The sequence below is a fragment of the Stigmatopora argus genome, chromosome 19 (assembly GCF_051989625.1).
Source record: "Stigmatopora argus isolate UIUO_Sarg chromosome 19, RoL_Sarg_1.0, whole genome shotgun sequence".
Taxonomy (NCBI): Eukaryota; Metazoa; Chordata; class Actinopteri; order Syngnathiformes; family Syngnathidae; genus Stigmatopora; species Stigmatopora argus.
In genome coordinates, this window is record NC_135405.1 from 1994728 (window position 1) to 2009125 (window position 14398).

Sequence of the window (14398 nt, forward strand, 5' to 3'; positions counted from 1 at the left end):
TTGGTGCAGTTCAGTTAAATTTAATGGCTTTCGGACATGGACTTGTTTCTTCAGTATTGTCCACAAGTTCTCAATGGTGTTTAAGTAAGCACTTTGGGAAGGCCATTCGAAAACCTTAAGTCTAGCCTGATTTAGCCATTCCATTACCACTTTTGATGTGTGTTTGGGGTCATTGTCCTGTTGGAACACCCAACTGCACCCAAGACCCAATCTTCGGGCTGATGACTTTAGGTTATCTTGAAGAATTTGAAGGTAATCCTCCTTCTTCATTACCCCATTTACTCTCTGTAAAGCACCATTTCCATTGGTAGCAAAACAGCCCCACAGCATAATATTACCACCACCGTGCTTGACGGTAGCGTGACCGGACGTTTCGTCAAAGACGTTTGGTCCCTGGACGGAGGTTTGGTAGAACGGGTTCGCATGCAATTGATAGATTTTAACATTGGGTGAATAGGGATTTAATGACTATTATTAAACATTGAGTGAATAGGGTTAGGGTTAAACAAATGAAAGTCTCGTGACTCAAACCTCGAGACTCGCGAACCCGGCGACCAAACGTCCGTTCGACCAAACGTCCGTTCGACCAAACGTCCGTTCGACCAAACGTCCGGTCGACCAAACGTCCGGTCGACCAAACGTCCGGTCGACCAAACGTCCGGTCGACCAAACGTCCGGTCGACCAAACGTCCGGTCGACCAAACGTCCGGTCGACCAAACGTCCGGTCGACCAAACGTCCAGGGACCAAACGTCTTTCGACGAAACGTCCGAGTACCGACGGTAGGCATGGTGTACTTGGGGTTAAAGGCCTCACCTTTTGTCCTCCAAACATATTGCTGGGCATTGTGGCCAAACAGCTCGATTTTTGTTTCGTCTGACCACAGAACTTTCCTCCAGAAGGTATTATCTTTGTCCATGTGATCAGCAGCAAACTTCAGTCGAGCCTTAAGGTGCCGCTTTTGGAGCAAGGGCTTCCTACTTGCACGGCAGCCTCTCAGTCCATGGAGCTGCAAAACACACTTGACTATGGACACTGACACCTCTGTTCCAGCAGCTTCTATTTCTTGGCAGATCTGCTTTTTGGTGATTCTCGGTTGAATCTTCAACCTCCTGACCAATTTTCTCTCAGCAGCAGGTGATAGCTTGCGTTTTCTTCTTGATCATGGCAGTGACAAAACAGTGCCATGCACTTTATACTTACAAACAATTGTTTGCACTGTTGCTCTTGGGACCTGCAGCTGCTTTGAAATGGCTCCAAGTGACTTTCCTGACTTGTTCAAGTCAAGGATTCGCTTTTTCAGATCCATGCTGAGCTCCTTTGACTTTCCCATTGTAACGTTTGTGGGCGTTTGCATCCAATGAGCCCTATTTAAATGGCCTCAGAGAAGTCACCATCTGAAGTCACTCATAATCACTCACAAGAAGTTAAGAGGCCATGCTATGAAGCTCATTTCACTGACAACTTTCTAAGTCACCCAAATTGCTAATTCGTGTTGCTGTATGTATATTTTTGACCCAGCAGATTTGATCACTTTTTCTGTTAACCCATAATAAACTCATAAGAGAACCAAACTTCATAAATGTTTTTTGTGACAAAGAAGTATCTGTTCCAATCACTCAATCAGAGAAAAATCAGAGTTGTAGAAATAACTGGAAACTCAAGAGAGCCATGACATGTTCTTCATATATATAGTATATACAGTGGGGCAAATAAGTATTTTGTCAACCACCAATTGTGCAAGTTCTCCTACTTGAAAAGATTATAGAGGCCTGTAATTGTCAACATGGGTAAACTTCAACCATGAGAGACAGAATGTGGAAAAAAACTGAAAATCACATTGTTTTATTTTTTAAATAATAATAATCGGACATAGGCCCTGTCATCATTATCGCAACACAAAAAGCCTACTTGTCATCACACGCAGAAACTGCGTGTGACGAAATTGATGGTGCTTCTCTATAAGCTACGTTTACTCGGCAAAAGACCTAAATAAGTGTAAGTTACGGACTTGTAATTTGGCATTCTGCTGTTGTGGATACAGGTCGCTTACCTCTCGCTTACCTCTCACTGTCTTTCACTTACCTTACTTCAGTCAGCTAGTAGGAGGCAGATCACCACCCAAACATCTTTTCATATTACCGCAGAAGGGAATGTGTGTTATGTTACCGCGAGTTTAGATTTCTGATGGATGTGGGGAAAAAACTGTCCTTAAGCCTATTTGTCCGTGCTTTGTGGGACCTATAGCGTCTGCCAGAGGGCAGCAGCTGGAACAGATTGTGACCAGGGTGGTAAGGGTCCCCTATGATGTTCTTGGCTCTGCTGAGGTAACGAGGGCTGGCAATGTCTTCCAGTGAGGGCAGAGAGCAACCGACAATCCTCTGGGCTTTATTTGCAAATCATGGTGGAAAATAAGTATCTGCTCAATACCAAAAGTTTATCTCAATACTTTGTTATATACCCTTTGTTGGCAATAACGGAGGCCAAACGTTTTCTGTAACTCTTCACAAGCTTTTCACGCACTGTTGCTGGTATTTTGGCCCATTCCTCCACGCAGATCTCCTCTAGAGCAATGATGTTTGGGGGCTGTCGTTGGGTAATACGGACTTTCAACTCCCTCCACAGATTTTCTATGGGGTTGAGATCTGGAGACTGGCTAGGCCACTCCAGGAAAATAAGTATTTGGTCACCTACAAACAAGCAAGATCCAAGAGGTCTAACTTCTTCTAACCGGTCTCCACTCCTTACCTGTATGAATAGCATCTGTTTTAATTCATTATCAGTATAAAAAACACCTGTCCACAACCTCAGTCTCTTACAATCCAAACTCCACTATGGCCAAGATCAAAGAGCTCTCGGAGCACACCAGAGACAAAACTGTAGACCTGCACCAGGCTGGTAAGATTGAATCTGCAATAGGTAAAACGCTTGGTGTAAAGAAATCAACTGTGGGAGCAATTATTAGAAAATGGAAGACACACAAGACCACTGATAATCTCCCTTGATCTGGGGCTCCATGCAAGATCTTACCCCGTAGCGTCAAAATGATAACAAGAATGGTGAGCAAAAATCCCAGAACCACACTAGGGGACCTAGTGAATGATATACAGAGCTGGGACCACAGTAACAAAGGCTACTATCAGTAACACAATGCGCCGCCAGGGACTCAAATCCTGCACTGCCAGACGTGTCCCCCTGCTGAAGCCAGTACACATCCAAGCCCGTCTGCGGTTCGCTAGATGATCCAGAAGAGGACTGGGAGAATGTGTTATGGTCAGATGAAACCAAAATAGAACTTTTTGGTAGAAACACAGGTATCGTGTTTGGAGGAGAAAGAATACTGAATTGCATCTGAAGAACACCATACCCACTGTGAAGCATGGGGGTGGAAACATCATGCTTTGGTGCTGTTTTTCTGCAAAGGGACCAGGATGACTGATCTGTGTAAAGGAAAGAATGAATGGGGCCATGTATCGAGAGATTTTGGGTGAAAATCTCCTTCAACAGCAAGGACTTTGAAGATGAGATGTGGCTGGGTCTTTCAGCATGACTATCATCCCAACACACAGCCAAGGCAACAAAGGAGTGGTTTCGTAAGAAGCATTTCAAGATCTGGAGTGGCCTAGCCAGTCTCCAGATCTCAAACCCATAGAAAATTTGTGGAGGGAGGTCAAAGTCTGTTGCCCAACGACAGACCCAAAACATCACTGCTCTAGAGGAGATTTGCAGGGAGGAATGGGCCAAAATACCAGCAACAGTGTGAAAAGCTTGTTTAGAGTTACAGAAAACATTTGGCCTCCGTTATTACCAACAAGGGGTATATAACAAAGTATTGAGATGAACTTTTGGTATTGAGCAGACACTTATTTTCCACCAGGATTTGCAAATAAATTATTTAAAAACCAAACCATTTTCTGGTTTTTTTTCCACATTCTGTCTCCCATGGTTGAAGTTGACAATTACAGGCCTCTCTAATCTTTTCAAGTAGGATAACTTGCACAATTGGTGGTTGACTAAATACTTATTTGCCCACCGTGTGTGTATGTCTGTCTGTGTGTGTGTGTCTGTGTGCGTGTGTGTTGTCTGTGTGTGTGTCTGTGTGTGTGTCTGTCTGTGTGTCTGTGTTTGTGCGTGTCTGTGTGTGTCTCTGTGTGTGTCTGTGTGTTTTTGTGTGTGTGTGTCTCTCTGTGTCTGTCTGTGTGTGTCTGTCTGTGTGTGTGTCTGTCTGTGTGTGTGTCTGTGTGTGTGTCTGTGTGTGTGTCTGTGTGTGTGTCTGTGTGTGTGTCTGTGTGTGTGTCTGTGTGTGTGTCTGTGTGTGTGTCTGTGTGTGTGTCTGTGTGTGTGTCTGTGTGTGTGTCTGTGTTTCTGTGTCTGCGTGTGTGTGTATGTGTGTGTGTGTGTCTAGTGTCTGTGTGAGCACAAGTGCCAGTGTTGGAGTTATTTTGGGTACTATTAAATGTGTGTACAACGAAGAAATATTAATCATATGTATGTGTGGAATATTAATCATTATATGTATGTATAGAATATTAATCATTATATGTGTGTGGAATATTAATCATTATATGTATGTGTGGAATATTAATCATTATATGTATGTGTGGAATATTAATCATTATATGTATGTATGGAATATTAATCATTATGTGTGGAATATTAATCATTATATGTATGTGTGGAATATTAATCATTATATGTATGTGTGGAATATTAATCATTATATGTATGTGTGGAATATTAATCATTATATGTATGTGTGGAATATTAATCATTATATGTATGTGTGGAATATTAATCATTATAAGCAGACAAACTCTTAGTATAATTGTTACTGAAGGACACTTCCCCCTGCAGCTGGCTCCGAGGACGTTTAATTGTTTTGCCCTGATCCGAGGACTATTGACTTGACAGTTTACCCAGTCCCTGAATCCGAGGACTGTTGATCTGGATTAAAACCTCAACCCTTTACCCAGTCGCAAGTTCGCAATGAAGATCGGTGAAGGACTCTTAAATTGTTTTGACTTGGATTCCGGAGCAGAATCAATCTCCGAAGATACTCGCATATTGTTTTAAAATAGTGTTGCTCGTTTCACCTAATATGGAATTGTTTTGCTGAATGGAGGCTTGCTTGTTTAAATTCTTATGCAGTTGTTTTTGAATACCTGATATGCAATTGTTGTTGAAGTTGTTTTTTGACCTTAATTGTGTTATTCGAGTTAACGCTTATGCAATTGTTTCGAATAAGATAACCTTAATTGTTTTGATTCTAATGCAACTAAATGGACAGGAGAGAATTGGTTTCTTTAGAATGATCTGTGATGGGGACGAGTCAGGATGGATTCTCACTTGCAAGTTAACGCTGGATTATGTGCTCCGATGTCTTTCTTTTATTAAAGTGTAACGATTAATGAACCTATCAAAAAGTCATTAAATATTGAGATTTTTTTTTCCCCAAGATGGCGCCGTCACGCGGCAGCCAGTGGCAGTAGCTCTGTCCACTCTTATTAGTTTTTCGTGTTTTACAGCCTTTCTATCTTTTTTATAACATTTTAATATTTCTTAATACATTCCTTTTTACTTTACTTTGTACTTTATACTTTTTACTTTAATGTTTTTACAACTTTCTTTGTTCCATTAGCCTCTGCTCCTTTTTTAGAACCATTCAGCCATGCCTTGGCTGTCATACACATGGGACTACGCTTCAGACCAACTTCCATCTATTATTATGGGGAAAGTGAGAACCCTCCCCGATAGGATGGAAGAGCTGTCGGCGCTTACCAGGCCGGAAACAGAGTCGAGGGGTTATACTCTGCTACTGTTGATTCTTCAGCTCCAGACTACTGAGGGACTGTGCGGATAAGCTTGGAAGAGTGACTGCATATTTTCAACCTCGGTCACAGTCTGCAGAAGCGCCCCATCTTGTGGAAGACTTCCTGTGTGTGGTTCCAGTTTTATCCAACTCTACAACGTCTTTTTCTTGAGTCTGTATCCGTTTTTGCTACTGCAACCAAGATGGCGCCGCTCAAGTGGCAGCCGGTAGCGGTAGCTCCATTCGCTCTTGCTCGTTTTGTGTTTTTCCTGCTTTTCTGTCTTAATGATTTGATTTAATGATTCTTAATGATACCATATACTTTGCTTTGTACTTCGTGCTTTTTGCTTTGTTGTTCTGCGGCCTTTGCGACTGTATTGTCTAACTTGTAACTATCTGTAACTATGCCTTTTCTGTATCTGCATTCTCACCCTCTTGCTACTGTGACAATGAAATTTCCCGAATACGGGATGAATAAAGTTATGCAATCCAATCCAATTAAAAACGTCACATGACTTATTTTTACATTACGTGAACCGGAAGTTGGTCGGGGTTAGTAGACATCAACTTTTGGTGACATTAGGTGGGTGTAAAAATTTGGGAAGATTTTGGAATAGTTTTTGGGGTTTAAATTCCTGTTGATAAAACTTTGATGAGAACTTTATATTCTTAATATAGGCGATATAGTTTTAAATTAGAAAAATTTCAGCCGGTGGTGTGCCTTAAGATTTTTTTCAATGCAAAAAGTGTACTGCAGCTCAAAAAAGGTTGGGAAACACTGCTATAGAGCTTTCCAACGATACCAAATTTATTTTGCAGTATTCCAATTACTTCACATAGATTAGTGATAGAAGAATTACCGTTTTTTGTCTTTAACTTTTAATTGAAATTTTATTGGGTTGACAGTTATATTTTCATTATTATTATTATTATTTTAGGGAGAAAAGCTACAGATTGAAAACGAGGAGGCTGAATTGTTCTCTGTCTGGTTGCGAAATGTGTTTCTAAAGTGTGCTTTCAATTTAAAGTTGGGACTGGATTTTTGTGTACGTCTATAGTTTTAATAAATGAATGCTTTAACATGAAGATAGCTATATTCTTATTGTAACTCTTCAAGTATGTTGTGACTAAAAAAAGTAGTCAATTTCCAGAATATGTGCACATCATATTATATGGTAGGGGTCTGTAACTCCAGTCTAAGAGGGCACCTATCCAGGCTGTTTTCCATATCTCCCTTTTCCCAAACACCTGAATCAAATGACCACCTGGCTTATGAAGAGATTCCTGAGGAGTTGACTATTTGACTCTGGTGAGTTTGAGGAGGGGACATGGACACATGTTGGATACGTTCCCTCGAGGACCAGAGTTGGAGACCCCTGGTATATGGTCAGCATGGTACCAAGTCTGTCTCAAGTTGAGGCAGAAAAAAACCCACATGGGTCAGTTCAATTAAGTGACAGGTCAGCATTGTGATACCTCCCATCCAAATGTTAAACAGTATGGGAATTAGATGGAAACAGATTACCCGCATTAGATAAGTCATGATTTTCACAATCTCCTCCATAGAAGGTCGCTTAGAAGGGTCTTTAGACCAGCAACTGGTCATTAAATTTTCAATTGGCTTAGGTAAAGTTTTGATCATAGGTGGTCTTGTACCTGGAAATTAAACACAATTCAGATTAAAACATTGGTTATTATCCCACAAGAGAAAACATTTGAATAGACATTTTTGTTGACAAATATAAGTGACATATTTAGGAGCGTACATAGAGAAGCCTTAAGACGTCCATTAATTTATTTTCCTTGTTACTAACCCACCATTGTGCACAGCCCACATAATACGGAACGCTGGTCCTCCGATTTCATCAAAGGGCTTCCTGCGTGTGACCACCTCCCAGAGAATGATCCCCCAGCTGAACACATCACACTTCTCACTGTAATTGCTACCTAAGTAAAAAGGAAAACAGCCATTTTTAAATAAAGCAAAGAAAGCATTACTTTTAAAAAGTATTGTGGAGCTCTCCATATTCAGTTTGTAAACATGCTAAAATAGTACATAATTGTCCATGCAGCAAATCATAGCGCAACAAAGTTTTGGGAATGTTGTGCCTACACAAATTAGTTCAACAAATCAAAGACCTGCACCTGTATTAGATTTAGGATTGCAAACTGGAGTTGATTGATGTCTGCTGGCTATAACTCTGGGACTATTTGAAAAACAGCTAATAAAAAACTAAGTGGATAATTACTAGACCAGTATAAGACTTGTTCCTGCATGGATCGCAAGGAGGTTGGGAACCAAAGGAGAAGGCCAACCACCATCGAAATTATACTTTCTAAATGAAAGGGTGCGGAGCGTGTTAAGACCCAAATGCAGGGAAGCAAGCGGAGACCGGGAGTGACGGTGCACTAACATTACTACAATAACTTGGGAATGTTCGCAATAACAACAAAGATTTAAGACTAAGGAACAAAACCAAACCCTACAGAGAGGATGCAGTTAAACAAGAGCACTGGACATGGGGAGAAAACATGTACACAAGATAATCTGACAAGAACTGACATAATCACGCGGTTGAAATAGACAGACCTGGGTTGATGAAACAATCAGAAACACCTGGGTCACACGAGAGGGAGTAAGCAGGAGATAACAGGGCGGGGGAAAACGACAGCCGAACTCAATGGGCAATCACAAGGACAGGTCACACGGGAACAAACGCTGACCTAAGTAATACCTAACAATTATGAGACTAACAACCCTCTTTGTTGTCTTAAAAAACCCAACAATCCCTGACAATACTCGTACACAACAGATGAGCACACATGGACAATATTGTCAATTTATTGTAAGGTTAGTCTACATTTTATAATATTGATGAATATTGATTTTGGATTTGTGGAAATATTTTATGTCTGCTTTTTTATTTTGCTAGTTTGCATTCTGTATGAATTGAATAAAATCGATGTATTGCACTGAAGAAAAAAAAATTGGCGGGCAGCAGGCGGTGGCCATCATTTTTTCCCCAAAAAGAGAGCTTTCTGAGCGGCTGGGAGCTGCTGTGAGGGTGGATTTTTATCAGAAATGCGAGCCCCATGCGACCTTACGCCGTGGTCCTTATCTAAACTTATTAATAAATGCATCTTTGTCTGTAAGGGTGGCCCGGTGGGGCGAGTGGTTAGCGCGTCGGCCTCACAGCTCTGGGGTCCTGGGATCAAGTCCAGGTCATGTCCATCTGTGTGGAGTTTGCACGTTCTCCCCGGGCCTGCGTGGGTTTCCTCTGGGTAGTCCGGTTTCCTCCCATATTCCAAAAACATGCATGGTAGGCTGATTGGATACTCTAAATTGCCCCTAGGTATGGGTGTGAGAGTGCATGGTTATCCGTCTCCTTATGCCCTGCGATCGGCTGGCCACTCATTCAGGGTGTCCCCCCGCCTCTGGCCTGGAGTCAGCTGGGATAGGCTACAGCCTCCAACCCCCCCATGACCCTAACGAGGATAAAGCGGTTCAGAAAATGAGATGAGATAAGACATACTTAAATGTGCGCTAAAGTAATTTTGGTGATTTTCTTCCAAATACATTAAATCTGTTTAAAATCAAGAGCTGAAAACGTAGGCACAACCTGATAATTGAGTGCTGAATCTCCGAGTAATAGGCAGAAACTTTCTGGCCCTGATTTTTGCAGTTCTATTTTAGAAAAGGTTTTAAGTGATTAAGTGTTAATCGCTCAGTTTTCAATTTTGCCAAGGATTTATACCACTTTACAATTAAAATGGACATTCCCTGGTTGTCACAAGGTACGGAGCAACATTGTGACATTATTCTGTCTGTCCAAGAATGAAGCATTAAAGTAAACTTTCTCCTGAGCCACACACATGAAAACCTGCTAATTAATAAGCATTCCAGAATGTGTAGTGAATATTTTATGAAAGATAAGTAACTATAACATGAAGCAAAATGGCTTTAAGCATTCTTTTCTGCTGGTTGAAGCAGTACTGACACTGTCGCAAAAAATTTTTTCGACTGAACCCAGGAGCCCAGAGCTGTGAATCACAAATTTCTCCTTGATAATTCATGTTAAAAAAAAATCCACGTTTAAGCATAAACAATAAAAACATTTATGAGCACTGCCATTACTATGTTGTCACTTGTACCCACACACATAAACACTGACTTGAACACAAGTGCATGGGTCAAGAGCTACTAATAATGTCATAAGCAGGGGTAGGCAATCTTGGTTAAAATAGCAATTACATTGATCAAATATATGGCTGCAATAATGGCAGCCACTTCCTGGAATTGCTGTCTTTTTAAACAGATTTGATTAGATTACCGTATTGTCACATCTATACTTATAAAATGGACGCTGCGCCCAATCAGTCGGTGCACCTTGTGTGTGCATTAAATTCAAAACGATGTATTTCACTGACTGCTTGACGAACTGTTTTTTTGGAATGTTTTCAAAACATTTTCATATAAACACTTTCAAGAAAGAAAAGAATCTGTGATTTTTCACCAGTTTGCAGGTTCAACTTTCATGGATTCATTAGATCGCAGATTTTATATTATATATATATATATATATATATATATATATATATATATATATATATATATATATATATATATATATATATATATATATATATATGTACATATACATATATACACACGCGGGCGCACGTGGGCGCACACGTGCGCGCACACGCACGCACATACACACGCATATTTGATATAAAAGAACCTAAAGAATCATCTGTGTTCCTTCGTCTCACTCTGACCGGAGTATCTGTGTAGATGAGGTGTCCCAGCACTATCAAACAGCACTAACATCGCAACGCTAATCTAACTCGCTAATATTGATATTTTTTCCTTGTATTTCTTGTTCGAAATGTACAACTATCTGAGTAATAAAAACCATCGAAACAATTGAGATATTTTGACATTAGAAGCAATATGGCTGCCACAACATCTTAAACTTCTGGTAAGAAAATGGTCATTTCTGTAATTAGAAAGCATCAGGTTCTCATCAAGATTTTTTCAAATTGAATAATTTGATATTTTGCATTAAGAAAGACAGGCATATGAACTTATGATATTGACCCTAAAAATATGCTTTTGATTCATACAGTATCTCAGAAATTCCAGTTGTGATGATTGTTCTTAAGATTTTCCCTTCAAAGTAACACTTTTGTACTCCCTATTAAAACCATGAATATGGAGGAGAAAATTGGGGGCGGCTTATACGCGAGAAATTGTAAAATAAAAAAATTCAAGGCGACTTTCATGGTGTGGCTTGTACGCACGGGAGGCTTATGTGCGAGTAAATACGGTAGTATGGTAGTAATAATAAGGGTAATCCTATTTGGCAGTTTTTCGATAATAACGTCCATGTCTGGTCTACATTAGCTGCGATATTTGAGGGATTACTGTATAGGCAGTCCTCAAATGAGGAGAGTGGGTTAAAATGGGTTAAGGAAATTTTCAATAAGGCTGCTGTTTGTGCACAGGTATTTAAGAGGCATTTAAAAAAAATAAGAAAAAAGAATAACGACAGTGAGACTTCAATTGGATCTGTTAGTGGGTCGGCTCGGTTTTGTCCTGGATCTCATAATCGCTCATTTTGGCTATTTTATAGTCTTTTTGCTTACATACTGGGTGTTAGCCACTCTATAGCTAACCATGCTAAAAATAGCTGCTTGTTCCTTACCATCTTCGTCATCTACTGCAGGGGTGACCAAGTCTGGTCCTCAAGAGCCCCTCTTCAGTCTGTTTTCCATGTCTCCCTCCTCCAACACACCTGAACCAAATAATCAGGATCGGTATGAAGCTTCTGGACAGCTAGCTGATGAGTTGATCATTTGATTCAGGTGTGGTAGCGGAGGGAGATATGGAAAACAGACGGGATAGGGGCTCTCGAGGACCGGACTTGGCCAACCCTGATCTACTGAATGTTGGCCTGGAACTAGCATTCACGCCGCATCAGCGCCTCCCTTCTTTTTGGTGTTCGGGTGGTGTAATCGCAGTTAAAATCTATTGTATTTTATTGAAAATTATTATCATTGTTGGCAAAAATTATTTGACGATACAGACGCTCCCCTACTTACGATCATTCAACTTACGAACAACGGTACATACGAACATGTCTGCAAATTGCGTTTAAGTCCAAAAATGTTCGCAAGTCCAATTTTGTATTTCGCGTCTTTTTCGGAGTAGTAATTCTTTCCGCCGCTAATACCGACGCCTGGCGCTGTGAGAGCTCAGCTCACCCAGCATCTACCTTCTTCGTTGCAATGCGGAAGTGCGTGAATGTATCTCCAGTGTGCAAAGAACCTTTTTCATTTGTATCATTAAATATCTCATGCATCCAATATTGAATATGGTTGGTAAAAAGCTAAAGGCTTCTATTGAGGGAGTTGCAAGGAAGAGGCAAGCCATTTCATTTGAAACGAGTGGCAATAATAACGAAGCTTGATGCGCGTCAGAAAGTGGTGAGCGTTGCACATTCAGTACCATTTATAAACAGAAAGATCGAGCAGCAGGACCCAAATATTGAACGTTGCACAAAGTTTGCAAATCAATTGAATGATGCCATACAGTGCTACTGCATCATTTATGATGAAAAAAAGAAGAAAACTGTGCAATCGTCATTAGGTCGCTTCTTTTGGCCAGTTTCTAATACATAAATCTATCTCTCTCTCTACAGTACTGTACATATTCTCTCCATTTTATTAATTTTTTTTTTTTCAGTACAAACCAATGCGTGTTACTTATACAAGCCTTAAACATACAAATGCACTTATATAAACCTTCACTATACTTATATAGGCCTTAAACATAAATTATAATACAAAATATAGCACTAAATCAACTTACAAACAAATTCAACTTATGAACAATCGCTCGGAACCAATTGCGTTCGTAAGTTGAGGAGTGTCTGTAATTATCATTATCGTTTTATTGCCCAGGTCTTTTCGATGGGTGTGAAAACATGATGCATACAATAATGCTGTCAGTCACTTTAACCCAAATATTAGAAAAGGTAAAATACTTGCCTTCAAATACCTCTGGGGCCATCCATGCTGCACTTCCTTTGTTGTTTGTCATATGAGTCTGAATGTCACAAGCTGTTCCAAAGTCACATATTTTGAGTACAGTGCCACCAGCAACAAGCAGCAAACTGCAAAAATTACAGGAGCATTAGATCATACCAAGTATCAAAAAATTTGGTGGATGGAAGAATGGGTGGATGGATGCTGGGTCTGGATTTAAAAAAACAGCCTAAACTGATTACTACATTTTTTTCTTAATTTCTTTTCATGTTGAAGTCCAAACCTATTTTTTTCAAGGCTCTGCCCACCACAATTTGGATGCACTTTGACAAAAATACACTTAGAAGGCGGAGGGTCACCTTCTTTTTTACAGGATGTGATGAGTCAAGTAATCAATATTTCAGGATGGTTGTGGAAATAAATGGAAATTGTACTATCTTTTCCAGAGCAATGCTTAACATAATTCATGGAATCAAAACTCTGTCTGTACACTCATTTGGCTTTATTTTGTAGGAAAAATGGTTATAGTCCTAAACCTGACATAAAACCGAAGTCATTTCTGAGGGAAACTTTAAGCTCTAATTAACATGAAACAAAAACATTTTGATAGTAAAAATAACTTTTTCACACCAGCGAAGGAAAAAGAACAATGGAGACCCCCAATTCTGAAGAATAAAAAACATGAAAAGATGAAGAAAAAACTTTTTTGCAGTCCCTGAGAAGTGGACCCAATGTGTAACAAGCAATGATCTCTATCAATCTATCTCCAACTTTCTTTGATTACAGTAGCCAGAACACTTATGCATGCTGAAGCCTCGTCATGGATCATTAGAGACCAGCAAGGTGTTGGGAGATGGGAAAGGAACTCTACCAGGACAAAGAGGGCATTGATGTCAATGACTATGATGAACATGAAAGTGAATTGTAGTAGATTGATTTTGTTCTTCCTTTTTTCAGACCTGACCTGCAAGTAAGGGGGATTCGGGTAAAGAGCAGACCAGCATACCCCCTCCTCCCCGATTGGAATTATAATTGTCATAAAAATGAGTTATTAAAATATAGGCATAAGGGCATTAGATTGTGTTTGTAGTTAAAAAGTACAAACAAAGTAATACCTCGAAATACGAGTGCCCCGACATACGAGCAAAATTTTGAGCAAATATTTACCTTGAGATACGAGACAAATTTTGATATACGAGCATACAGCCAGGTGTGGCCAACGCGAGAGGCTGCTTTTAAGAACAACATAGGCACTGTCTTTCCCGTTGCAACTCCCTCATGTAATGTCTCTACGAGCACTGGGGGGAGCGTCGCATTTTTTCAGTGTTTTTTCCCCCGTTAGTCAGAGCTTGCTCGCTAATACGAGAGGAGTATACTACTTCTCGTTGGCAAGTGGCCGTGCGTTATCCTATTGTGAGGATATTTGTGTGCATCATTTTCGGAATATTTTGAAGGGAAGACAAAAGCAAACAACCCTCGATAGGTTCCTCGATAGCTGAAAGTCAGGGTGGAGGCGGGGCAAATAGAGCCAACCTGGGAG

The 14398-nt window shown here is 40.3% G+C and overlaps 1 protein-coding gene across 3 annotated transcripts in view; it reads right to left on the minus strand.

Moving 5' to 3' along the window:
* Positions 1–14398, minus strand: part of map3k7 (mitogen-activated protein kinase kinase kinase 7) — a 79048-nt gene that overhangs the window by 47242 nt on the left and 17408 nt on the right. For all 3 annotated transcript variants that reach the window (XM_077587951.1, XM_077587952.1, XM_077587950.1), the window contains exons 7-9: positions 12862–12986; positions 7627–7755; positions 7334–7464 (exon numbers count right to left, since the gene is read on the minus strand). In XM_077587951.1, coding sequence (XP_077444077.1) covers positions 7334–7464; positions 7627–7755; positions 12862–12986 — 385 coding nt within the window. The remainder of the gene's footprint in view (positions 1–7333; positions 7465–7626; positions 7756–12861; positions 12987–14398) is intronic.